General features: G+C 32.6%; 2 protein-coding genes across 4 annotated transcripts in view; one reads left to right on the top strand and one right to left on the bottom strand.

Annotated features, from left to right (window-relative positions):
• The first annotated feature begins 74 nt into the window (after positions 1 to 74).
• On the top strand, positions 75 to 12,882 carry Mettl2 (methyltransferase-like protein). 2 transcript variants are annotated; one of them, XM_072526765.1, is made up of 5 exons: positions 75 to 367; positions 702 to 1,002; positions 3,050 to 3,234; positions 6,418 to 6,590; positions 12,686 to 12,880. In XM_072526765.1, exons 1-5 carry the CDS (start codon positions 291 to 293, stop codon positions 12,823 to 12,825), a joined length of 876 nt encoding a protein of 291 aa, XP_072382866.1. In that variant the 5' UTR covers positions 75 to 290; the 3' UTR covers positions 12,826 to 12,880. The 2 variants fall into 2 exon arrangements, with proteins under 2 accessions (XP_072382866.1, XP_072382865.1); XM_072526764.1 differs by lacking the exon at positions 75 to 367 and adding an exon at positions 370 to 500 and having other exon boundaries at positions 12,686 to 12,882.
• A 305-nt stretch (positions 12,883 to 13,187) lies between these two features.
• The window catches only part of Ptpmeg (protein tyrosine phosphatase Meg), a 74,453-nt gene continuing 62,421 nt past the window's right edge, over positions 13,188 to 25,219 (bottom strand). For both annotated transcript variants that reach the window (XM_072526762.1, XM_072526763.1), the window contains exon 13: positions 13,188 to 23,252. In XM_072526762.1, the coding sequence (XP_072382863.1) occupies positions 23,175 to 23,252 (78 nt within the window). In that variant the 3' untranslated portion in view covers positions 13,188 to 23,174. The remainder of the gene's footprint in view (positions 23,253 to 25,219) is intronic.

Raw genomic sequence — 25,219 nt, 5'->3', positions numbered from 1 at the left:
AAATTTTAAGTTCCCGCGTGACGTAGCTGCGCGGCCGAAGCAAATTTAGCGACGACAATCGGCATACCGCTTAGTCTGTGTATCGTGGTCCTTAAACTGTTTTGTAGTTCAAATATATCAAATATATGATATATGGCATTGACAATTTCATAACAGACAACAGCAACAGAGTTATATGGTTATAACCTCCAAAAATGTGGGGAGAAATGGGGCTAGAATTGTAGAATTAATAATGTGTAATTAGGTTGTTGCAACTTGTAAATATAAATTTTTCCTAACATCTATGAACGATGGGTGATGAAAAAAGGCCTCAATTTGGGAATCGCTTTTTAACTGATGATGAAAATGTTTTTGAGCACAATGCATGGTATGAACAAAATTAGTTTACTATATAAATTTGTTTCATTTTCTCGGTTCTGTTCTACAAGATACCGAAAGAAACCGAAATATGGATCTCGCTATTTAACTGATAAATCAGATATCTTTAGCTTCAACGCGTGGTATGTAAATCCGAATGTGGAGTGTTTTTTATTTTAAATTAAGTATATTGGTCAATTACCATTTAAAGTAAAGTACTACAGATATTTAATCATCTTGTTTCTGGAATAAAACTTTTAATGTGTAACACTGTTAAATTACTTAAATTTTTACAGTGATATGAAATACATATTATGTGCTAAAAAATCTAATTTTATTTTAAGGGATGATGTTGAATGGGATGAAAATCAAGAAAAGGAAGCTCAAAATAAAGTGAATGTAAATAGCGTTATAAAATTCACTCAGGATGATATTCACAAATATGAGAGTGATGCTGATAAATACTGGAATGCATTCTATGATATTCATTCAAATAGGTTTTTCAAAGACAGACATTGGTTATTTACAGAATTTCCTGAATTGAATGATAATAGTTCAGAGGAGAAAAAAATATTTGAAATTGGATGTGGAGTTGGGAATACTATATTCCCAATTTTACAGTACTCTACAAATAAAAACTTAAAAGTAAGAATTTAGTTATATTATTAGACATATATTGATATTATGTGTTTCCATATTTAGTCTTGGCAATTTGAATTAACACATTTATTGCAAGTGTGTATCAGAGGGGCATTTACTCTGAGCCATACTTTAAAAACCATGTAACAGTCCACTATTGCTATGTCATTAAGTGGAGTAATCTACACTTGCTACAGGGCTGGCTATAATGGCTAGTAATGTAATAGAAAACCTCTCCTTGTTCAGTTCAGTATCCAGATAGTGCTAATCTTATTTTTTCAGGTTACCTGAATATCTTATAGTGTAAGATATTCATCATCCCTGTGGAAAGCCTTTGTTGTATTAAGGTTTATATGACTTTATATACTGTGTTTAATAATATCAGTCCTCGAAATTATTACATATTTGTTAGACCACTTTTTTATGATTCCTGATAATTTGTCCTTTGCACCATTCTTCCAGCATTTTTTCTTCATCCCATATGACTTTTATTAAATTGTATAGTTTTTTTCTTAATTAATCATATTTTATAAGTTTTATATTTATGCCATATGTACTTTTACTGTTTCATGTACTATTTATAGTTTACTCAACTTCATCTTTTGTTGGTTTTCCTAACTGGTTTTCTATCATCATAATATATTTTTTCCACATTTTCATTTAGGTTTTGGTCCTCCTATTATGTTAATAATTCTTTAAAATAATCAGTCCAGATAAATCGTTAGTCATTTTCTGATACTTTTTCATTCCTAGTAGGTATGCCTTTTATCTTTCGTTTAAAGTTTTTGTTCTCACTAATTTTCTTACATAATGCTTTTGTGTTTCTGCTCTTGCTTTCTTTTTCTATTTTATTCATCTTATTGTCTAACCAGGTTCATTTAATTTTTCTTATTTTTTTCTTACATTGTTTCCTTAATTGGTTTTCTTCAGTCTTTTTAAACATATGACATTCTTTCTTATTTATACATTCTTGTTCTTTGTGATTTCTTGTCCAGAAACTCCTCCATTTATGCATTGTTTTATATTTCTCCATTCTGTTTCTACATTCTCTGTATGTTTTTTATTCATATCCTCTACATATTTAGATCTTCTGTCTGCAACAGAATTTCTATGTACCATTTATCTTTAGGTAGTAAGTAACAAAGTAAGTTTACTCTCGAGTGCCTTGGCTCACTAGTATTGAAGGGAACGAAAAAGTGGACCTACTTGTCAGGAAGGGGGCAAAAGAATCATTCATAACAATTGAACATAAGAAGAAATCTTTAAATAAAGTTTTTCCAACACTGAAAGTATCACATACTGTACAGAAAATAAAAACTCAAGACATCAGGGATGCTGTATAAGGAGCAATTAGGAGTAAAGTAAAAGTATATGAAAGTAAAAGAACACATTTAAATTTCATTGCTTAATGTGGAACTGAAAAATAAGCAAGTATACAACACTTCTAATACGAGTTTGTAATGACTTGGAAAATACTGGATTTTCATAAAAGCTTGAAAATAGTAGGAGAGTCCTTTGTGAAAAGCCAAGTATTATTTTTACACAGTTATACTTTGTGAAGCATTATATGAAAAATTATTTTAAGTCTAAGCCCACTTTAGTTGGATTTTTTGTGCGAAACTTGGATATTTTTGAAAGGGCATATATGTACATGGTAAGATGAGAATATAAAGAGCATTAGAAAAGGCCAAGAAAATACTGGTAAATGCTTCATTGTTTTACATGCTGGAACTAGTAACGGATTTGTTGAAGATTCTGGACTGTTATTGTGTGTAATCAAAGATTGTGTATTTTGAATACTATTTCAAAACTGGAAATCGAAATGCCAAAATAAATTTATTTTAATCCAAGGTTGTGGTTAATTCCAGTTAAAGAGAATAAATAATATTAATATTCTACTTCAGAACTCAGTATTTTCACCAGTACCAGGTATTACCCAAATTTTCTGTGTACAGTTGAACACTCTAGTCTTGAGTTGCATAGAGGAGCAAAATATATTTCTAGTTACTCAGATCCTGTCATATTTGATTAATAACTGTTGTTTACTACTTAGGTGTATGGGTCAGATTTTTCATCAAAAGCTATAGAAATTTTGAAAGAATCTCCAGAATATGATACAGAAAGATGTACTGCATTTGAATTAGATGCCACTGAGCTCATATGGAAAGTACCTTTTGATGAAAATAGCATGGATGTGATAGTGCTGATATTTGTTCTCTCTGCTATCAATCCTGAGAAGTAAGTTGATTTTACTGTTTATTAAATGTTTAAAATATTCTCTATCAATATTTTTAATTTAATTTTTTATACTTTAAAAACAGAAATCTTTATTCTTAGAAGTTTATCAAACAAAACATGAAAAAAAAAATAAAAAATGAAATATGATAATATCAACAAAGGTTTTAATAAAACAAAAATTTACTAAGATCAACAGCAATTAGAACAAGCAGTGGACTATTGCATTCCAAAAAAACTACAAATACTGGGAACAAGTGAGTGATAGTATTAGTATTAACAAAATTGTAGATAAAATTAGTATCTACAATATATTCAAAGAGCTATCCAAAGGTATGAAAAATTTATTACATGATAAAGAAATACAAATAACATCAAACAAACTAGAACATAAACAAAAACACAGTTCTTCAACAATACTTACTAGTTACTACAAGTCTTTGGAAAGTCTCTACGCACTATTGAAGTCACTATCAAGCAGATCCTGAATGTCGAGATGTGAGCATGTGGCAACCCTGGTTGTCTAAAGGTACCAAAAAAACTATGTGAAAACTTACACAAAAGGAATTTTTTATGGGTACTACAAACTCATAATTCCTTATTTATGCTAACAGCGGGACAAATCACAAAGCTCTATATAAATTAGACAGATTTTTGAGGGCTTCTGAAACAGAGATGTTCCTTCGTCTCCTTAATTTGCTCTGTTTTTTTTTAGGTGGGGGTCTGGTGCTCGTGGGGTGTTTTTTAAACTAGATATATATGTCTTATGCACATGAAACAATAAACACTGTTGTCATTTAGACATTTACCTGTCTCGCAACCCAGAGAAGATCCTCAGAGAATACCAGGCAGGATTTAGGCAAGGAAGATCAACCAAAGACCAACTATTCACAGTTAAGTGGGTCTTAAGTAACGCCAGGGAACATGACATAGATGTCTATAATATTTTTGTCGACTTTAAACAGGCATATGACTCAATAAACAGGGCACACTTATAAAACATATTAAGTGAATTTCAAAATACCAGAATATTCAGAATATATATAAAATAATAATATAAAATATCAGAATATTCAAGCTTGTTTATTTGATAGTTTAGAAGAGTTTTATATTCACATATGAGAAACAAACTTGGTGAGATTGAAATCTTATGTAACTAAATTGTACCTGATATTGTGATAATAATATGGCAAAAGTTGTTCCAGTATATAAAGGAGGTGAATCTTCAATGTCTAGTAATTAACAACCCATTTCACTTTTATCTGTCTTATCCAAGGTTCTGGAAACATGTGTAAATAATTGAATCATGCACCATTTAGACAGAGACATTTAGATTTTTGAGGGCTTCTGAAACAGAAATGTTGTTTTGTCTTTGTCTTAATTTGCTATGGTTTTTGCCTTGTGTTTGGGAGGAGTTTTTTAAACTAGATATGTCTTATGCACATGAAACACTCATTTATACATTTACACGTCTCGCAACGCTGGCAAGTTATTATCAAAAGTAGAGTTAACATTTTTATTACTAAATTAAAAATATTTTTCAGTACTTTTAAATGTTCGAATGGATTTATTCAAACAAAAAGTTTATGGTTCAAGACAAGTAGCTCGCTCGACATGGAGCTACACAATAAGGTTTTTTTTAATTTTAATAATTTTTTTCTTTTTTTTTGGAATCGGAAGTAATAACTTAAAATTCAGAATTTTTCCCTCGTTAACTTTTGGATGCACTAATCCCGTATGGATAGAAGGACCGCACAAAACTAAAGGATCGATTTTTCTTTCTAAACATTATTTAGATTCAAGTTCTTGAATCATAATCCTCAAGATATTACATTTGAAATTACAATTTAGATCAAATACATTTTATGTGGGGTTAAACCCGAATTGATTGTAATGAGAATTACATGTACATTTGACTTGTCATTTCACAAGATGTAACATTGCAAATGAAATGTAAATTTGATATTTGATACTCAGCTAAAACTAACTCAAAAGATGGAAATAATGCATAGAAGAACTCTTTCATGATAACCAACCAACATAACAACAAGTCATAACAGAAGAGTGCTAATGACCACCAATAACAACAGAGAGGTTAGAAAATTATATAAAAACTAACAAAATCCATGACTTCATATGAAATATCGGCAGAAGTTATTAAACTTCCTCAAATGAGCGGCATAGCAGCCTCTTCAAGGCAATATATAATAATGGCACAAATCCAAACAATTGAATCTTCTCTGTCTACTAAAACTAGAGTCCACTTTATTCCTCTGCCAAAGAAATTGCGTACTAAAGAATATCGGGATCATATAACTTGTCAGGGTAATGATTCAAAGACTGAAAGTATTTCTATTGGTAATTCATGGTAGAAATGGATTAGGAAGGAGGGAAAGTTGTACCGAAAGCTGTAAATATTAACTGAAAAAATACACGAATTATTGCTAACTTATAGTGGGTTAAAATGCTCCATTGGTTTTGGCCATGAAGTTTCGGCAGCAGTTAATACAAGATACAAGAATGGGGTCAAAAACCTTCACTGTCACTAGGTCAACAACAGTCACTAGGTCACTACCGGACAACCCAATGGGAATAAAAATCCATGATGTCCCTATTAACTACCTTCAGTGTTTAGGGATTAAATTATCGGTGGCGGCACGCAGGGATTGCGACCCATCTTCTGAAATTCGTTGTAGCATTTCACAAGCAAGGACATCTTTCTCTAAATACGAGAAAATGATTGTGGGTACAACATAAATCTGGATATTGAGGTGTTTCCGTGCTGTTAACAGAAGAAAATTAACGTAGTGCATTTTTGGCATGCAATGAGACACCCGGAAAAGTATAGCTTGTTTCTACCTAGTGATGTACGGAAAAGTATTCCCAAGAAGACGTCCGGAAAAAAATCATAGCTTGTTAAGGCAGTAGGTATGTACAAACAACTGAATCTCTTTTCCGGGTAGCACTTAACATTGTAATGGCAGCCAATATAATAGGCAATAATGTTCCAAGAAGATACAGCACTGTAAGAGGAATAACGAAAATAAAATGGAATTATTAGAATAAAAGATCTTCCACAACAGCGTTAAGTAGATTAGAGTAGATTTAATTATTTTACCATATATTTTGGACGTGATTCAATTGCCTGTTTACAAAAATGTGTTTTTTATTTTTTTGCCTTTTTAGATTTGAGCAAGTTATAAAAAATATTTATAAATACCTAAAACCTGGGGGCTTAGTACTCTTTAGAGATTATGGTAGATATGATATGGCACAATTAAGATTTAAACCCGGGAGAAGCTTAGGAGATAACTTTTATGCCAGGGGTGATGGTACTAGAGTGTATTTTTTCACACAAGGTAAGCATTGTAGTATATTATTTAATACTAGAATGTGGCCCGATTTTAACGCATCGGGATTCTAGAACGTATGCTTTCTATGGATTCTACTAAAATGCTTTTGTTTTGTCACACCAAAAATATTCTATGCAGATTTATTTTGATATTATGAATGAATATGAAACATTCAAAATAAAACGTTTTAAGGCGCACAAAACGGTACACTACAAATACTATGCTATAGGATCGTGTTCGCCACTTAGTAACAAACAGACTTTCGTCTAATGATAATGATTTTTTCTATCTTAATATATTCTTGACATTTTAATGGACATTAAAAGCGCTAATAGTTAAGAAGCTTGAAGCCTTTGAACTTTGGATATACCGAAGAATGTTGAGAATTCCATGAACTGTCAGGGTCACCAATGAGGAAGTGCTGAGAAGGATGGGTCGAGACAAAAAATTGTTGAGAAGAATAAAAGTACGCAAGACTGCATACCTTGGACACATACTGAGAAATGATAAATATAGTCTTCTGCAGGTCATCATGCAGGGTAGAGTCGATGGCAAAAAGGGAATAGGTAGAAAGAGGACGTCATGGCTGCGAAATATTCGAGACTGGACAAACATAACTGTAGACGAATTATTCCACGTTGCAAAAGACAGAGAAGCTTTTAAAAATATGGTCGCCAACCTCCGTTAATGGGACGGCATAAGAAGAAGAAGAATATATTCTTTATTTCCTCTCCTTTCATTTACCATGTCGCATGTGAGGACTCGATCAGTTGTTTATTTTGTACGCAGCCAGAGGCCTTCTTTAAGTCAATAAATCAAAATTTGTCTTAAATAAAATCAATTTTATCCATAGCGTTCTCCGATATCTCGTATGTGGCTATACATTCATAATGACGATGCTGTGTAGTGCCCTTTTAGTAGTCGCTAGTCGCCTTGTTTGTTTTTTATATCTTAATGTATTTTTTATATTCTTGCCTTTCATTTGCTATATCGCATGTTAGGATTCAATCGGTGATTTATTTTGTACTCAGTCAGAGGCCTTCTTCAGGTCAATACAGCAAATTTACCCTATAATGTGTCTATTATCATCCATTCTGTCATGTGATATCTCGTATGTCACTATGCTTTCAGTGTCACTATACTTTCACTATAAGTTTTAGTGCCCTTTTGGTAGTCGCCTTGTTTGTTTTTTTTATCTTAATATTATCCTTATCTCATCCCCATTCACTTAACGTATCACACGCTCCAATCCGATCAATACCAACTGATATATGTTCATTTTTTCTTTATCTTAGTATAACCTTGTCCCCTCCCCTTTCATATAACGCATCACGCGCTCCAATCGGACCGATACCAACGGATATATGATGTAATGTCGACGCTGGGGTTTTAGTTACGGACATGCATACAGGCAGAATAAGCAAATTATATGTCATGTGATGACTATATGATGATTATAATATAGTGTCATGTAATATCTCGTATGTCGCTATACGTTTATTAATAACGAAGATCAGGTGTATTCCCCTTTTGGTAGTCGCCTTGTTTGTTTTTGCTATCTCAATATAATCCTTATCCCATCTTCTTTCATTTAACGCATCACACACTGCAATCGGACCAATAACAACGGAGATATTATGTAATACCGGCGCTGAGGTTTTCATTATGAACAGATAGTCAGAATAAGCAATTATATAAATGTATATTGATTGTGTATACATTTAACTTACTTCTTAAGAAGAGTAATTCTTTAATAATAAAGTATATTTACTTACGCTCTATAATAGACTTATGTTAACAATATGTTAGAAGTAAAACGGTACACTACAAATAAGCTATAGTCTCGTGTTTGCCACTCCTGATGATATCTGAATAATATATGCATAAAACACTCATTTTTATTTTACGGTCAAAACAATTAAATCCCTATTTCCAAATGATCATCAATTTTTTCATTATTTCAAATATTTAATATTTATTTAATTTTATATAGAAACACTAACAATTTTATTGCAAAAATTTGTCCGTTGGTCAGCCATTCTTTTAGTAGGTAGGTTTTTTCCTACAGTTTTTTGTAATCAAACATATTAGGTTATCAATATAAATTAAAATAAAGTGCATGTGAACACATAATTATGATAAAAAATACCAAGGAAAGTCTAATTATTGAAAAAAAAAGAAATAAGAAAATAAAGAAAAAAGTACCTCAATTAACAAATCAATTTTTTTAATCGATTATTATTATGATACCTTTACGATAAGGTACAACGAAACGTTGTCGTTATGTAGTATGTAAGAGTCACGCTCTAAATCATTTAAAGATAATACATATTATTTTATAAATTTTTCAAAGCCTTATTTCTTTATAAACGTTATTTCTTTATTAAATAAAAAATATTTATTTTAGTAGTAATTTTTGTGGATAGGTAGCGCTGGGGTTTTGATTACGGAAAGACAGACAGAATAATCAAATTATAATATTGATTCTATAGCCAAATCATATATAGTAGCAGTATTATTTTTATATAGTGGTTTATATAACATGCCATTGATGATTTAATAATTGTAGAGCCGCAGTAAAAATGTAACGGCCAAAAAATAATTTTAGGAGATAATAAACCGGTCGTAACACAATGACAATACGAGGGCCTTGTTGCTTATTGTCGGAAGTGTTACATAAACCAAACTACGAGGGTGGATTGATATAAAACTAGCCTTTGATAGGTTTTTTTGGAATTAAATCGATTTGTTTCTCAACATAGTCCCCTCGATACACTTAGTAAGACGATGTTTCAATTCTTTTATCCCATCCAAATAGTACTTTTGCTCGAGCTCTTAAAAATAGGCCGAAGTTTCAGCGACGACTTCATCATTTGTTGCGAAACGGCGTCCTCCGAGCCATTTTTTTAGGTTTGGAAACAGGAAAAAATTGCTGGCGACAAGATCTGGGGAATACGGTGGGTGATACAACCAATTCATAGCCCAATTCGTGTAATTTTGCCATGTCGACGGCCGATCGGTGAGCTGGTGCATTGTCTTGGTGAAAGAGCACTTTTTTGCTTTCCAAACCGGGGCGTTTTCGACGCAATTCGGCATCGAATCGATCCAATAATGCTGCATAGTACCCACCATTGATTGTTTTTCCTTTTTCCAAGTAGTCGTTGTGGATGATGCCCTTCGCATCCCAGAAAACAGTCGCCATCACTTCACACAGTGCACACCGGCCGAATGTGCACTCTTTGTCTTCTTCGGCGACTCTTCGCCGCGTTTGCGCCACTGTTTCGACTGTTCTTTGCATTTGATCGATTGTCAGCAAACGCGGCACCCATTGCGCGGATAGCTTTTTCATGTCCAAATGATGATGAATGATGTGTAAGCGTTCGTAGGAAATGTTTAGGACCTCTATTAACTCGCGGAGCCTAATTCGACGATCTGCCATAATCATGTCATCGACTTTGTTGATTATTTCCGGCGTGGTGACTTCATTTGGCCTCCCGGGACGCTCATCATCAAAAACACTCGTACGACCACGAACAAATTCAGCTTTCCAAAATTTTACTGTTGTTAACGAAGGTGCAACCTCACCATAAACTTCGTCCAGGTCGGCTTTGATTTGCACATTCGTTTTACCCTTTTTGTGGAGGAACTTAATCACCGAACGATACTCGACTTTTTCCATTTCTCCGAAAACACAAAATTTGCTTGCTTTTGACGGCTGTAAAAACCAAACTAATTGTTTTTAAAATTTAAAATTTTGACAGACGTCATGTCACGAATGGCAAATGTCAACACCGAAACCAATTCGGTATCAAGTAGCGCCATCTATCAAAGGCTAGTTTAATATCAATCTATCCTCGTATTAAAATTAACATGCTTACCTATATAATATATAACAATTAGTCAACAAAATAAGATAAATACAGACAAGTGGTCACGAGATCACATACAAATAGGCGATAGTTCAAGAAAAATAAATTAATTAGTATTTAAAAATTCAACAATGGGTAATGAGGCTTATGGACCACAATTCTTCTACCGAAAAAACTTTTTGGTTTATACACCTAAATTATACACCTAATTACACAGTAAATAAATGAATTAAAATTGAATCGTTAAAGTGCAGAGACTTACATGGGCTGGACACATTGCTAGGATGTTAGATCACGAATACACGAAGAGATTAACATTTTCAAAACCAGAGGGCACAAAAAGCAGAGGACGACCACGAATGAGATGGATCGATGATGTGGAAAAAGACCTACAGATTCTAAGGGTTAGAAGATGGAGGAAAGTTGCCATGAAGAGGCCAAGATCCACAACGGATTGTCGAGCCACTTATGATGATGATGATGATAGTAAATTATAATAAAATTTGTAGAAGTGTTGAAAACAAAAGTTTTCAGTGTTTGATTACTTGATAAAATGAACTTCCATCAAGTAACAGTCGAATCCATCACATATTTAAAATGACATTACGTATACAAAGGTTGTGCGAAAAGTTAAGGTGGAATTGAATTAGAAAATTGAAAAAGAAACATAATTGAGCAGTGCCGTAGCTCCTAATGGAGGATTAGACACATTTTTGCGCTTCTGGGCAATAATAGAAGGCTGCTAATTAGTTAAATCAGCATGATAGTGTATTATTAAGAACGCGAAATAGCTTTATTCTCCTAATCATTAACTAACATATTAACATTGCTCTAATATCTGGAAAATAACGCAGGTTTGAACTTTACAAAAATATCGACAATAGATTATCAAATCAATCCCAATAAAAATATGTTTACGATTGTTGAGAAATTTTGTGATACGGGTAGTGTATTGTGTCAATGTAAAGGTTATGGTCGTCAAGTTTTTACAAATAATAATATATAATGCGTTAATGAGTAGATCTTAAAGCCCCTATTAATCAAGAACGTTACAGAGAGAACATTATTATACCTTTCGTGGGAGATTTACGAAACTTCTAGACAATGATGATCTGATGTGTTTGTCCTCTATCTGGATCATTTGAAATATTCCGTTCTTTTATTTATTTGAAATATATTAAAGGAGTTCGTATTTAAGTCATAATATCCGCTAGATTGCATTTTTACCGTATCTGGAGTACCTGTAAAGGGAAAATTCCAAGTAGTTGGCTGTATACCATAGTTTACAAAACTTACAATGGAGTGCTGGTATAATTGGTATATTCTGTTTTCTTTTATATCTAATAAGGGTAGAAGTTTGTGTATATATATATTAAGATGAATTTGCTATTACTTGTAAATATAGATTTAATTTATCAGATATTATGACGTCATCATCCCCACACACACTTTTATCTGAATATTGAATTTTCTAACTCACCTGCGGTTTCTTTCAATACTCATAATCCTACACAACATAAAAAAATCAATTTCGAATTTTAATACAAACAAAATATCACTGTAATAACGTTATTTTAAATTAAAACAATAATGTACATTAATTTGGTACCAACCATACCCCATAGTGGGCGTTTCATTTTTGATTGTCTTGTCATTCTACAGCTAATTTCACTTCCTGGTCCTCCAATTCAGTTGCCTGGTATCTTTTGTTATACCCACACGTTGTCACCTTTTCAAGTAAGGTCGCAGTATGTTCTCTTTCAGTTAAATCTTAAATCATCGATCTTATGTCGCTTCAATTTTAACTTTTAGAACATTTAAAATGTACTTCTGAAGCTATTTTCTTATGGCATCTAATACAATTTACTATTTTTAAAGAGAATAAGCCACAATTTTTCTTTAAAATATGTTAATTATTGTCGAAACTTCAAAACAAACTTATTCTAAAGTAAAATTCTGGCTAAAATTAGTACATTGTATTAACATGCCACAAGAAAATAGCTTTAGAACTCTTTTATTACTGTGGGAATACTACTTTCAGGTTTCCACTAATAAAGGTCTGGTAAGACTGAAAACGTTCTGGTGAAAATTGTAAACCTTTTGGATATTTTCATTATTTAAGTATTTTTATAAATATACCAATTACACCAGAAGATAAGTTTTTTAATCAAAAAACTTTCATCCCATAATGTTTATTTGTTCTTTCAATTTATAATTTGATAACTTTTGTAGGTGAAATTAAACAGATGTTTGAAGGCAATGGATTTCAAGAAGTGGAAAACCGTGCAGATAGAAGACTACAAGTTAATCGAGGAAAACTCTTAAAAATGTACAGAGTTTGGATACAAGCAAAGTATCAAAAACCAAAATAAAATTTATTTTTTAATTAAGTTTTTATTAAAAATACGACTAAAATAAATGTTTTTTATTTATATTATTCCTTTACCAGAATATTGTTTGCTCTTTTCGATAAGACAGCCATTAACCGTAGTATAATATGACGGCGTATGTAAGTGTATTTACTTCTCTCTAAAATGGGTAGAAAGGAAGGTGGAAGGGTTTTCCGTATGAGATCCTTGTTTTAGGCCTATTGCCGCTTCAAGGAATTATCAGAATGCGGACGGGTGGGTAGTTGATCTTTTTATAAAAAATTTTTATATTGTTAGAGCGTTCTGATATCATCGTGATACAAACGAGAAAGGAGAAAATAAAAGAAGAATAATAGACTAATAAGTAGTTTGGTAAATATATATTTTTAAAATTTAACACACAATGTATGACATAAGTAAATAACCGTCTAGGCCTCTTTATTGGTGGGTATTCACAACGAAAAAACTTAAATACATTAGAAAAATATAAAATTAGAAGTGTAAAAATCAAATGTATCTAAAAGTTTTAAATTGACATCTTTCTGTTTTAAACAGGTGTTTATCTTGTTTATGCTGATATATTAACGGTAGAGATTCAAATAAGGTACTCTCATTATATGTGTACAGTTCATTTAAAATCTCTACAGTAACTAAAATAAATAAAGACGATAGTATTTTCAATACCTAAGTTAGAGTTTTCTCTGCAACTTTTCCTTAAACTAGTGCCCTTTTGTCTTATCTTGATATGTTGAATTTCATATCATTCCTATCTGTTATATATTTTATTAGAAAATCCACGGCTTCTACTTTGTTAAAAAATATATATTTTTTCACCATACCTAATCCAAGTATGTTACTGTAAATAATAAATATTATTATTAAATAATAAATACATTTATTTTTAGAATATACTAAAGATGTAACAAATGATATATAATGCTTCAAATTTACCACTATATTTCTTCTATAAAGAAGATAGCTTGAAGAATTTGCTAGAATGTGGTTTAGTCGGATGGTCTATTCTTACAATAATTGTGATTTAGAAAAGCTTGTTGAAACCTTCAGCTCAACATAATATTACCTTCTCGCTCGTCTGGAATCCGAACGAGAGTATCAGTGTAGTAAGTGTAGCACTGTTCAATATCGCCGAATGTTTTAAAGTGAGCGGCGACTTTTTTTACTGTCAGGTCGGTAATTCTCAGATGTCTGATCGGCTTAATAGTAGAGCACACTGCACTCTGATTTGCGCCATCTTTTCTGATTTAATCGACGTGTTGGGTGCCGACAATCCCAATAATGTCAGGATGGTATCAAGACAGTCTGTAATAGTCACATGTGCTAGCCTATGGATGTTTAGAATCGAATTGAGCAACACCTCGGTTTCAAGTTCCAGCTGCCAGTACATGATAGAATATTAGTATGTTTTGATCTGAACCCTTTTTTGCCACTACTACAACTTTTTTAATTCACTTCAGGGAAAAAGCTCAAAAAAAAAAGAAATTTAGGTAGAGTTGAAGCATACTTAAACCCATATATTTATATAGTGTACACAGCAGTTGCGTGTAAAAATTGATTTTATATTAACATATGATACATGAGCAGGAAAAAGTGACCATAATATTTTTATCAATATTTTAGTTTGTCATTGAGCTGATATTAAAAAATTTTACACAAAGGAAATAACAGGAAGATTTAATACGAACATTAAGTTCAAATCTGAATTTTTTTCGCATCTTAATGAACTTAGGTTAATAAATTATTTAACACACATGCTTAGCTGTCAAAAGATAGTTTACATATTTGGTGTTTTAAGTTTTTAAAGATAACAGGAAAACTCTAAACATATTATATTAAAAATACTACTTAAATAAAATTATACAGTACGTAAGGAGACATACATTTAAGGTAAATAAGTCATTGGAGCGACACTTTTCTAACATATCAGAATCTATTTTCTTTAAAATTTTACAGAAAATACAGATACTGTTGTAATTTTTTTGTGACCCTCCTACAAAGCATAACTGAGTAATAGCAGTTTATATTATTATAGTGAATGGCTTAAACTCGTCTTTTCAATAAAATGGTCAAAGATTGCTTTATTTTTTGTTCTTATTAAAAATTATTAGCGAGCATTAATCATAATAATAGTAACGTGTCCAAAACAAATAACGAATTACACATTTTCATCTGCAAGTGCACTAGCCCAAGATAGTGAAGAGACGTGAGTTCTGAGTGCGCAGTGCTGTAACGTGATATAAATATTAAAAATGTGGGAAAACGACAACTTCTAAATCATCAAATGAAATAAGTAATTTATAAAGTTTTAAAATTTACAAAAAATAAAGCAGAAAACGGACAATTATTAATAGATTTATGCCAAGTGCAGGAACGTATTTTGCAATGACAGGTATTATAAGGGCTTCGGATAAAAGTTTCGTTTTTATTGGGACTCCCCAAGCTGTGCCAGATCGAAGATAGAGTTCGAGAGGGAAAGGCAGGATTATAAAAAAACTTCCCATAAAAGAGTGGTATCGATACAAAGCACCGTCTACTTTGGATGAGAAAAAATACGACACTACTGTCTACGCTGAAATACACGGTATAACTAAAATATTTGAAAATATCTCTAACTTGTAGATACCAATTTCTGTAATTTGTTTAACATTTAAGCCTTTTGAAAGTTCCACTGTCAAAGAGCTTACTTTCACTAACACTGATTTCCTTTTTCCTTACCGTCTCCTAACTGCAATGCTCTATGCTGAAAAAAAAAACGATCGACATCAACGCCAGTTCAAATGATGTTTGACAGAAATCTCAAACTATCAATATTGACTTTTTTTGTAAACCATTAACATATGATAGGTCTACGCCATCACGTTTTTATAGCTGTGGTTAAACTCAAGCTATACATCTTTTTAGGCATAACCCAAGTCACAATTTTTTAGCACTACATTTGTATTTTAGTTTAAAAAGTGTCACTACAATGCTTATTTTCGTTTAACAAATAATTTACAACACATCGATATGAACTATTTAAAATATAAAGGACGTATTTTTTGGAAGGGAATATCTAATATACAACAATGTAGGTAAATGCATGGATCTCATGTAAAGAAAGCTCAAAGATTTTGAGGTAGAAATTTTATTCTTTAAAATTTATGATACTAAACTATTAACTTAATCAAATTACTTTCATATTTGTCACTGGAATTTCACATAAATTTGGAAGGTAAATGAATGATTTGCATCAATTGATGAAAAAAGAAAGCCTGTTTTTTTCTTGTTTCCATTATCACCGGGAAGTTTTCTTGTATTAGGGTAAGGCTTACCTTACACATGTCAGTCAACTTAAACGATTTGGGTATTCGCAATCATCTATGCATGAACACGTTAAGACAGTAACTGGTGAGTGTGTTTGTAAAGAGTGGGGGTAATCTATGACAAGTGAACTTTTGATATCAGCGCGATTTATTGCATTTATAACGATTTGTTTTGAGTCAGTCGTTATCATACACACAATATAGTAAGAGTAGAAATGCCAGGTACTACCATTCACTTGGTAAACCGAAAAATATAACAATTTTTTGTCATTAACTCTATCTTAAATCAAATTTTAAAGTTAAGTAAAAATAGAATGCAGTAAATAGTACGGATCGTAAACCACCTCAAACAATAAAGATTGGGGGTTACTAAAAAGAAATTAGTGATTTTGAGGTAGAAAAGTGGCAAAATGAAAAATGTTACATACCAAGTGGTAAAACAAATGACAATTTGCTGGTTAATCATTCGACCAAATAAAGAAATATATTAAGCAGATACTATGTTAGGGACCATGGGCATCAAATACAGGAAAAAGGAGACCACAGACCAATAGCACCGGATGTGGATAACCAGTGAAAGTTATATTTAAAGTTATATAAAGTTAAGAGACGGCGTATATCCAAGAATTGACAAAATTAAAACCATCATTTGATGGTATATCACGGTATAAGTTGTCCCTAGAAATATTGTTCTATTTTTGCATTACGAAATGTTATTATTTAGTTTTTCTTCGCCTAAATTAGACTTCAACAGATGAGTTACACGTGAATTTAAATTTTTTACACGTGATTTTTAAATATGGTAGGTTGTGATGTCAAATCTACGATAAGTAAAACAACATCTACTTTGCAATATTCTTATTGATTGTATACCATTCGAAGATAAAATAATATACTGTTTCAGATAGATATGCAAATAAAATAAGACATTTACACAAAACCTCTTTTTCAAGTTTCTTAAAATAGAGTTTCCTAGAAAATTGGTTCGGTTATCAAGCAGCCGTAATATGACGGGCTTAATACACTGATCTTCAAGATAATCAGATGTGTTATCTTAGAGAGCGTCTATTAATGTTTAGTTAGTGTATAATTGACAATATAAACATAGTCCACACCAACTTCTTTATCGAAAATTGAACATACAACAGATACATATTGCAATGCCACATAATATTGGTCTCTCCGCCACATTTTATAGTCTGAGAGCTACACTATAAGCAGACAATTTTAAGTAGGTATTTGAAAAGTTTGAATATCTGTGTAAATATCCACCAAAAGATTCGAGAAGTCACTGGTCAATACAAGAGGAGAAACACACACCTCCTCATAAACAAAGATGGGAACCTGGCGACGACAGTTAAGGAGAAGTTGGTGACCTGGAAAATGTACATCGAAGAACTTTTCTGGGACTACCGAGGTAACCTTCCAGAAATAAATTGCATGACAGGGCCGTCAATACTAGAAAGCGGGGTGAAAGCAGCTTTAAAAAAGTCTAAGAATGGTAAGGCCACAGGTCCGGACGAAATATCCGTTGAACTTATGTATTAAGGTGATGAGTGAAGTGAGCACGAAGAGTTAACTGAATTGTTTAACGCCATATACGATTCAGGTACTATCCCAGAGGAATGGCTATTATCAACATTTGTAACACTACCAAAAAAACGATCTGTGAAAACGTGCGAAGATTTCTGAACTATCAGCCTTATGAGTCATGCACTTAAGATTTTTCTTAAAATCATACATGCCAGAATTTACAAGAAATGCGAAGAAAATGTCGGTGAAATGCAATTTGGATTCCGCAATTCCATGCGTACACGTGAAGCACGTTTCACCTTACAAGTCCTACTTCAGAGATGCTGCGATATCAATTGTGATGTCTATATTTGTTTTATTGACTACGCCAAGGCATCTGACCGTTGTCAGCACCAGAAGATGGTCGCCGCCCTAAAAAGAGTAGGATTGGATCATAAGGACATTCAGATCACCATGAATTTATACTGGAACCAGCGTGCTCAAGTCAAGGTCGAAGATCAGCTGACAGCTGCTCTCGCCGACTTTTTTCAATATATACTCTGAGGAAATTTTTACTGAAGCCCTCACAAACCTAGAGATGGGAATCCGAGTGAACTGTGAATACATCAATAATATCCGCTACGCCGATGACACTGTGTTACTAGCAACCAGCCTAAATGATCTACAAGCCTTACTAGACCGAGTGAGAACTGTGAGCGTAACATACGGACTAGACCTTAATATTAAGAAAACTAAATTCATGATTGTCAGCCGTGCAAATTTAGATCCCTGTGCACTAATGGCAGGTAGCGAAGAGATCCAGAACGTCGACACATTCACTTACCTCGGAACAACTCTCAACTCACAATGGGACTACGCTCAAGAGATTAGATCCAGAATTGAAATGGCACAGTCTACATTTATCTAGTTGAGATCCTTGCTGTGCTGCAGTGATCTCAATTTAGGAACCAAGATGCGGATAGTGAGGTACTACATTCTTCGAGTGTTGCTATATGGAGTTGAAGCCTGGACACCGACGCAAGCTACTGAAAAGCGGATTGAAGCCTTCGAGATGTGGATCTACAGAAGGATACTAAAATGTGGATATCGTATCTGGACCATGTCACCAACGTGGAGGTCCTACAGCGCATGACAAAAGAAAAAGAAGTGCTTAATTTAGTGAAACAACGTAAGCTTGAGTACCTCTGCCACGTGATGCGAACGAAGAAAAATATCTAATTCTTCAACTCAGGGTAAAGTATTTGGCAGGAGAGGACCGGAACGCCGTCGTATCTTCTGGTTGAAAAACCTCCGACAATGGTTTGGGTTGACCTCCGCGGAGTTGTTCCGCAGAGCAGTCAACAAAACCATGATAGCCTTGATGATCGCCAACATCCGGACCGGATAAGGCACTGAAGAAGAAGAAGTAGGTAAAACATTTTTCGCAATGTCTAAACATAAAAAAGGCGAAGGGTACTGTCGGTAAGGAACTTTATAGCCAAGTTTCAAGACTATGGGACTTCTTCAAGATTTATAGGGCAGACGAGCAGACGTCACAATTTGAAGAATATGTCGAGTTCTAATAAATAGTTGGCATTACAGTCGTTTAATAGCGGACCGCTTTTCAAATTTACGTAATTAATATTGTGGAATTGACTACTACTATGTGTAAATATTTAAATGTGAATTTACCTTGTATATGATACTTAGTTTAGGACTAAACTAACCGTAAAAAGTTAATAAATTACAGAAAAGACTTTGTGAAGTGTTAAAAATTGGTCCAATATGTATTTACTATTTTAAATACATTATTTACATATTCCATTACGCTGAAACGGAAATTATTGAAGAACGTTGATCAGCCAGTATCTTAAGAATTTCTGTTTTTGCGATGCATAATTATTATCAGCAACATATCATTGCATATGCGTTTAACTCAAACATGTATGACTTATATAACCTACAGTTTTCAGCTTGACTAATTTAACTGTAATTTAACTGTTTCAGTTCTAAATTCGCTAAAATATTGTTTATAGTAGTTCATAAATAATTAAATTTGAAACAAAAAAGCACCTTATCAAATTTAAGACACTGATGCAAAATACTGATGTAGTATATATACAAAAGGGCTTGTAACAATTAAAGCAATTATCAATAAGATAAAACCACTGGAATGTATCCCACACACCTCATCTACATTCTTGTACATTTCCGTTTAACAAAAATCATCTTATGCCAAACAACCCGATCGATTATATTGTAAAATTGTCCTATTTGGTATAAGACAGGTTTTATCGTGTATAAGGCTTATCAAAATCACATATGACTAATTATTATTAGTGACGGACAAGGTTTTGTGGTCAAAACTAGCTGATACAGAAATTATAGCTCAAAATATGGGTTGGCACTCAGCGCCGATAACTACTAGCACAATTGATATTCAATAGAGACTTAATTTTTGGATGTTTTATTTTCTAAAGTAAAGGAATATCCACCTTTTACACCATCAGTTTGTTTCAAACTGTAATATAAAAAAGGTATGCTCAACTTGGGAATATTTTGACAGATTAATTGTCGGCAACATCCAACACAAAAATTCCTACTCTCTCAGTATTAATAGCTCAAATAAACTTACTGTTGTAGACTTCTTTCAATAAAAAAAAGAATAATTATGAATATTGGGAGTGTATCAATTTCAATTAAAACATTTTCATTTGTAAATACTAACCTATGATCGACTATAAGATTTCAAAAATAAACTTTTGTTTTAATTGATTCAGTTTTATTTTGTTATTAAACTGCATGTGAATATTTTTGCACATATGCTTGGTTCCATAGTAATTTCCAGCCACAGCTAGTCGGTGAAAATTTAGCCAACGTTGAAAAAAATTATTACTAAATGTACTACACAGGTGGTAGTCGGACAGCAAATCGAGTATATCTATTATTCGAAAACTAAAGGTCGGAGTGACAAATTAATACACATATACGTAAGCTGGCAAAAAGGAACTGTGTCTACATATATTTACATTTATGTAATATCTGCTTGTGCTCCTACTTTAATTTGTAATACTGTGTGAGTATTGATTTGTCGAAAATCAACGAAAAAGACAGACAGTCGACACAGCGCATAATGGCACAGAATATTTTAAGATGTATCTTGCAACAATGTGTTATAAGTTTCACTGTGTCAGTTACACTGTATCAATAGGCTGGACACACTTATAAAGCTTTACCACTAAAGTGCCATTCTAAATGTCCATAAGTTTTAACACGTTTTAGTGGCGCTATTATTCGACGCTAAATAGGAAACATAAGTTGAAAACTCGTTTAAGTTCTTTTCAATGATACCTACACAATTATTAACTTAAATTTCTTCTTCTTCTTTTAGTTCCATGACCGTTATCGATCGTTGGATATCATGTTGACTACCATATTCGCTATAGTGACTTTGTTGACAACAGCTCGAAATAATGATGTAGCCAATTTTCCGTACTGTGTTAGATTTTTCAGCCATGACGTTCTTCTTTTACCAGGACCAGGTTTACCTTGGATCTGTTCCTGAATGATCAGATGTAAAAGTTCACATTTTTCAGGGTGTTTCACAATGTGACCGAAGTATTCCAGCTTGCGTCTCTTTATTATATTCACCAGTTCTGTTGTTTCATTCAGGCGTATAAGAACCTCCTCATTTCTAACTCTGTAAATTTGACACAGCTTGTTCGTAGTAGTCATCTATATAAAACATATCAAAGGCTTCCAAGGAATTAAGCATCGCCTCGCTTACGGTCCACGTTTCCACTCCATACAGTAGCACTGGAAAAATATAGCAATATGTCAGTCGAACACGCAGGTCAATACTAAGACCGTGGCTGCAAAGTACGTTCCTCATTTTTACAAAAGTGTAAAAATCTCGGGCTTGTTCTACGCGGCTTTTAATTTCTACGGTTAGATCCCAGCTGACATTGATATTACTGCCGAGATACACGAGTTTCTCTACTCTGCCCAGTACGGTATCTTCGACTTTTATATCGTCATCCTGTATATAGTTTTGTTCGCTAACTATGATATATTTAGTTTTCTTAACGTTGAGTTTTAATCCATACTGATCACATGTTTTTTTTATTTTGTTCATTAGGTTTTGAAGGTCTTCTCCACAATTAGCTAGCAGTAAGGTATCCTCGGCATATGTAATATTATTTGGGGTTAAAATTAATAACCTTAAAATATGAATTTCAATCATAAACAATTGCCCCGTCTTATTTTCTGAACAACAAAACCGATTTTTGAGTAACTGAACTATTCCAAAGAATGAACCAAATATGTAATGGGACTGACGGTAATCATTAAAAAATGTGAGAACTGCCGCCATTTTGTAAAATAATTTTAACTAAAGAACTTGAAACGAGTTATCAAATGTCATGTTATCTGTCATATGGTGTTACTTCAAATTATCTTCTAAAATGGTGCTAGTCCGTCATTTTTAACGATTACGTCCCTGAAACTTCATAAGAACTTTAAAAAGGTACCATAGTTGAGCTAACTTGTGTTTGATGGTTCAAATACTATATTGGATAAAGACTTTTAGACGGGCACTGTATAAGTATGAAATTAGAATGCAAACACAACTGAGAGATATACATATAGAAAATGTTATATTTATGACTCCTCTTTTTGACTATATTAGCAGTTTTTTTTTAAAGCATTTACCATCCAATAAATGGTATTGCTTTTTCTAAACAGGAAAAACTCGACCGACTGAAACTCGAAGGTCTAGACACTTAAATATACACATTATAAAAAATGTACTAGTTCTGTACAACAAATATTAAACTGGAAGTAAGAGTTCATATTTCAAAAAAAAAATGGCAGTAGGATCTTCTCTAACTAGATATAAATAAGTAACTTTAAAAGTAACAATAAATAAGTACAATAAACTATTCCCCATAATTCTTAAAAATTGCAAAACAAGTTAATTGATTTTATTTATTTTTATCTTATCTTTAATATTACATATATACAGTATATCTTAAATAAAGTTGTAAAAAACGAAATAAATATCTCATATATTAAATAGGAATAATTATTTTGAATTACAAGGAAACATGGCACTAAATTGGCGACAAGTGATCTTGGACATATTTCTATTCAATTCACTCGGTATTATATTGTCATTTAAACATGGCACTCCTATTATAATTTTCATTGAATGTTGGTAATGAAGACACTAAAATAGGAATCGCAACCTTTTTTAGTATATAAATCTAAGGAAAGGGTTGAAGTCACAAAATTATTCAATAGATTGTTACATCTCTATTCCGCCCTATTTATTGTGCTAGTAGCTATCAACTAATCACACAAAGACAAAACGAAAAAATCCAGACATGAAACGTTCTATTCAATTACGTTCTGTATCACTTAGTCTAACAAATTTTCTCTACCGAAAAACCTGATTTATCGATACACTCCTATTAAATCTCAACCTTTATTTACACAGATTTCATCCAATGATTGTTGCAGTTAGCTCTCCGACTTAGGTACGTTTATTTTATCGCCGTAGGCAGCGTGGACGCTTTCACAAACAAAGCGGTATTGACTCTGAAACAAAAATGATATTAGTGAAAAAGGATTTTCGAGTATCCATTAGTACGGTTCCTTCTTCCGTTTAGAGAATCTCATTCTAAATTACTAATGCCACTATAAGACAAATAAGTTAAAATTGATACAAATCAAAAACCAACAAAAAAAATTGAATGTCAATAAAATGTACATCTTAGTGTTATGTATACATGTGTCGAAGAAGTAACAGTACAAATGAGATAGATATTTAAAAAAGCATATCTAAAATCAGAATCAGAGATTATCAAAAAAATCAATAGAAGAAGCCGCCAATAAACATATAGGCAAAAAGCAGGACAAAACAAAAAACGAATGGGGTAACCAGGAACGTATAAATAACAAAAAAGTGCAAGCAATAATCAAAGGACACAGAATGGATAAAGATAAAGACAAAGAAAACTGAAAAATTAAAAAGGAACTCTAAGGAAATATAACAAAATGGGTAGATGATAAAATGCAAGAAATAGAACAGCAAAGAACCAAAAGAAATACGAAAAATTTATATAAAATATTAATGAAAAGAATAAAAAATAGAAAGATAAAACGGAATAAAAATAAAAAAGGGTAATATTATGGGGCAAGGAATATAAATAAGATTGGGTAGAATAATAGATGGAAGAAGTAGACGAAGTAGATAAATATCTCAAAAGATGGGAAAGACAACAAAGAGGGAAAGAGAGCAAAAGGAGCAAATAATGGAAATGCTCTTGGTAAAGACAAATTAATACGGGACTCATAAAATATGTAGGAAATGAGGGAAAAACTACTTACAACTACTGAAAAATATATAGATAGAATAGAAAATGCCAGAAGACAGGGCAAATAAAAAATAATACATAAAAAGGCAGTATATAATGGATTGTCATTATGATCTTACTTCGTATTTGATGTTGTATTGTTTCATTATTTTTTTTTGTTTGTTTTAAAATACAATCTGTTACATATAAACAAGTAACACTAAGCATTTTTGTTGAATGAACATAATATGTAAGCAAGAGTTTTTTAGTCCAATGACTATTAACTCCTAGTAAGGTTATTACTAATAACTAAAACACCTATTTTCTAAATGGAAAGTCAAGAGGAGTTCTAATGTTTAATCTATTTAGTTGTACGGAGTTGTCCAATAAATTTTACGGCCGAGTAACCAGTAGTGTTTTTTGAATTTTATTCCTAATTGCTTCCTCTTTATCCAGATGTATATCCTCCATGTTAGCCTCTTGTCAAGGTGTAATCCACGATAATTTTAACTACCTATCATTTTTGGGAATGTTCTTGTTATGCATTAGGATATTTGGTGTTTCTTTGTGACATTTTGTAAATACCATGTTAAATGATTTTGCTTCGTTGATCTTTATCTTCCATTTCTTAGCCCATATTTCAATTACATAGATGGTTTGTTGTCATATTTCAGCTGCTTGTATGGAATCTGAGTTTTTGACCAGAATTGCAGTGTCATCTGCGAATGTTGCGATTGTGGGTTCTCCTCCAGTTGGGAAATCAGCTGTAAAGGTTGTGTAGAGACTTGGTTCCAAGACACTGCCTTGCGGGACCCCTGCATTTATGTTGTTGATGGTAGACACACTTTCTTCGTATCTTGTATACAATAGTCTTTTTTCGAGGTATGATTTTACTATAGTGTATAGCGACTGAGACATTGCTTTCTTCAGTTTGAATAGTAATCCTAGATGCCAGACCTTATCAAATGCTTGACTAACATCCTGGAAAATAGCACTGCCAAAGCTCTTTTCCTGAAAGGCTAATTCCCCTTCATTAGAAAGCTGACGATAGGTCTTCATTAGATTCTATATGCAGGTATTCTTTTGGTATTCCTTCATAGATAAAAAGTCAAGTAAATCGGACAGTCTATTTCGATCGATTGGCCAGTAAGTTGCGAGATATTTTAGTTGCATTTCTTTCAATATTGAGCCCCAGCTCTTGTGTTTTGA

This window comes from Diabrotica undecimpunctata, chromosome 3 (assembly GCF_040954645.1).
Source record: "Diabrotica undecimpunctata isolate CICGRU chromosome 3, icDiaUnde3, whole genome shotgun sequence".
Lineage (NCBI taxonomy): Eukaryota > Metazoa > Arthropoda > Insecta > Coleoptera > Chrysomelidae > Diabrotica > Diabrotica undecimpunctata.
Note: the sequence above shows the minus strand (reverse complement) of the source record. Positions and strands in the feature narration are given on the sequence as shown.

What these genes read in the sequence shown, in the direction of transcription:
- Mettl2 (XM_072526764.1), top strand. Translation starts at nt 370, where the DNA reads ATGAACAAAATTAGTTTACTATATAAATTTGTTTCATTTTCTCGGTTC. An exon ending in TCTGCTATCAATCCTGAGAA is followed by an intron (nt 3,235 to 6,417) that starts GTAAGTTGATTT and finishes TTGCCTTTTTAG; the next exon opens with ATTTGAGCAAGTTATAAAAA. An exon ending in AGTGTATTTTTTCACACAAG is followed by an intron (nt 6,591 to 12,685) that starts GTAAGCATTGTA and finishes TAACTTTTGTAG; the next exon opens with GTGAAATTAAACAGATGTTT.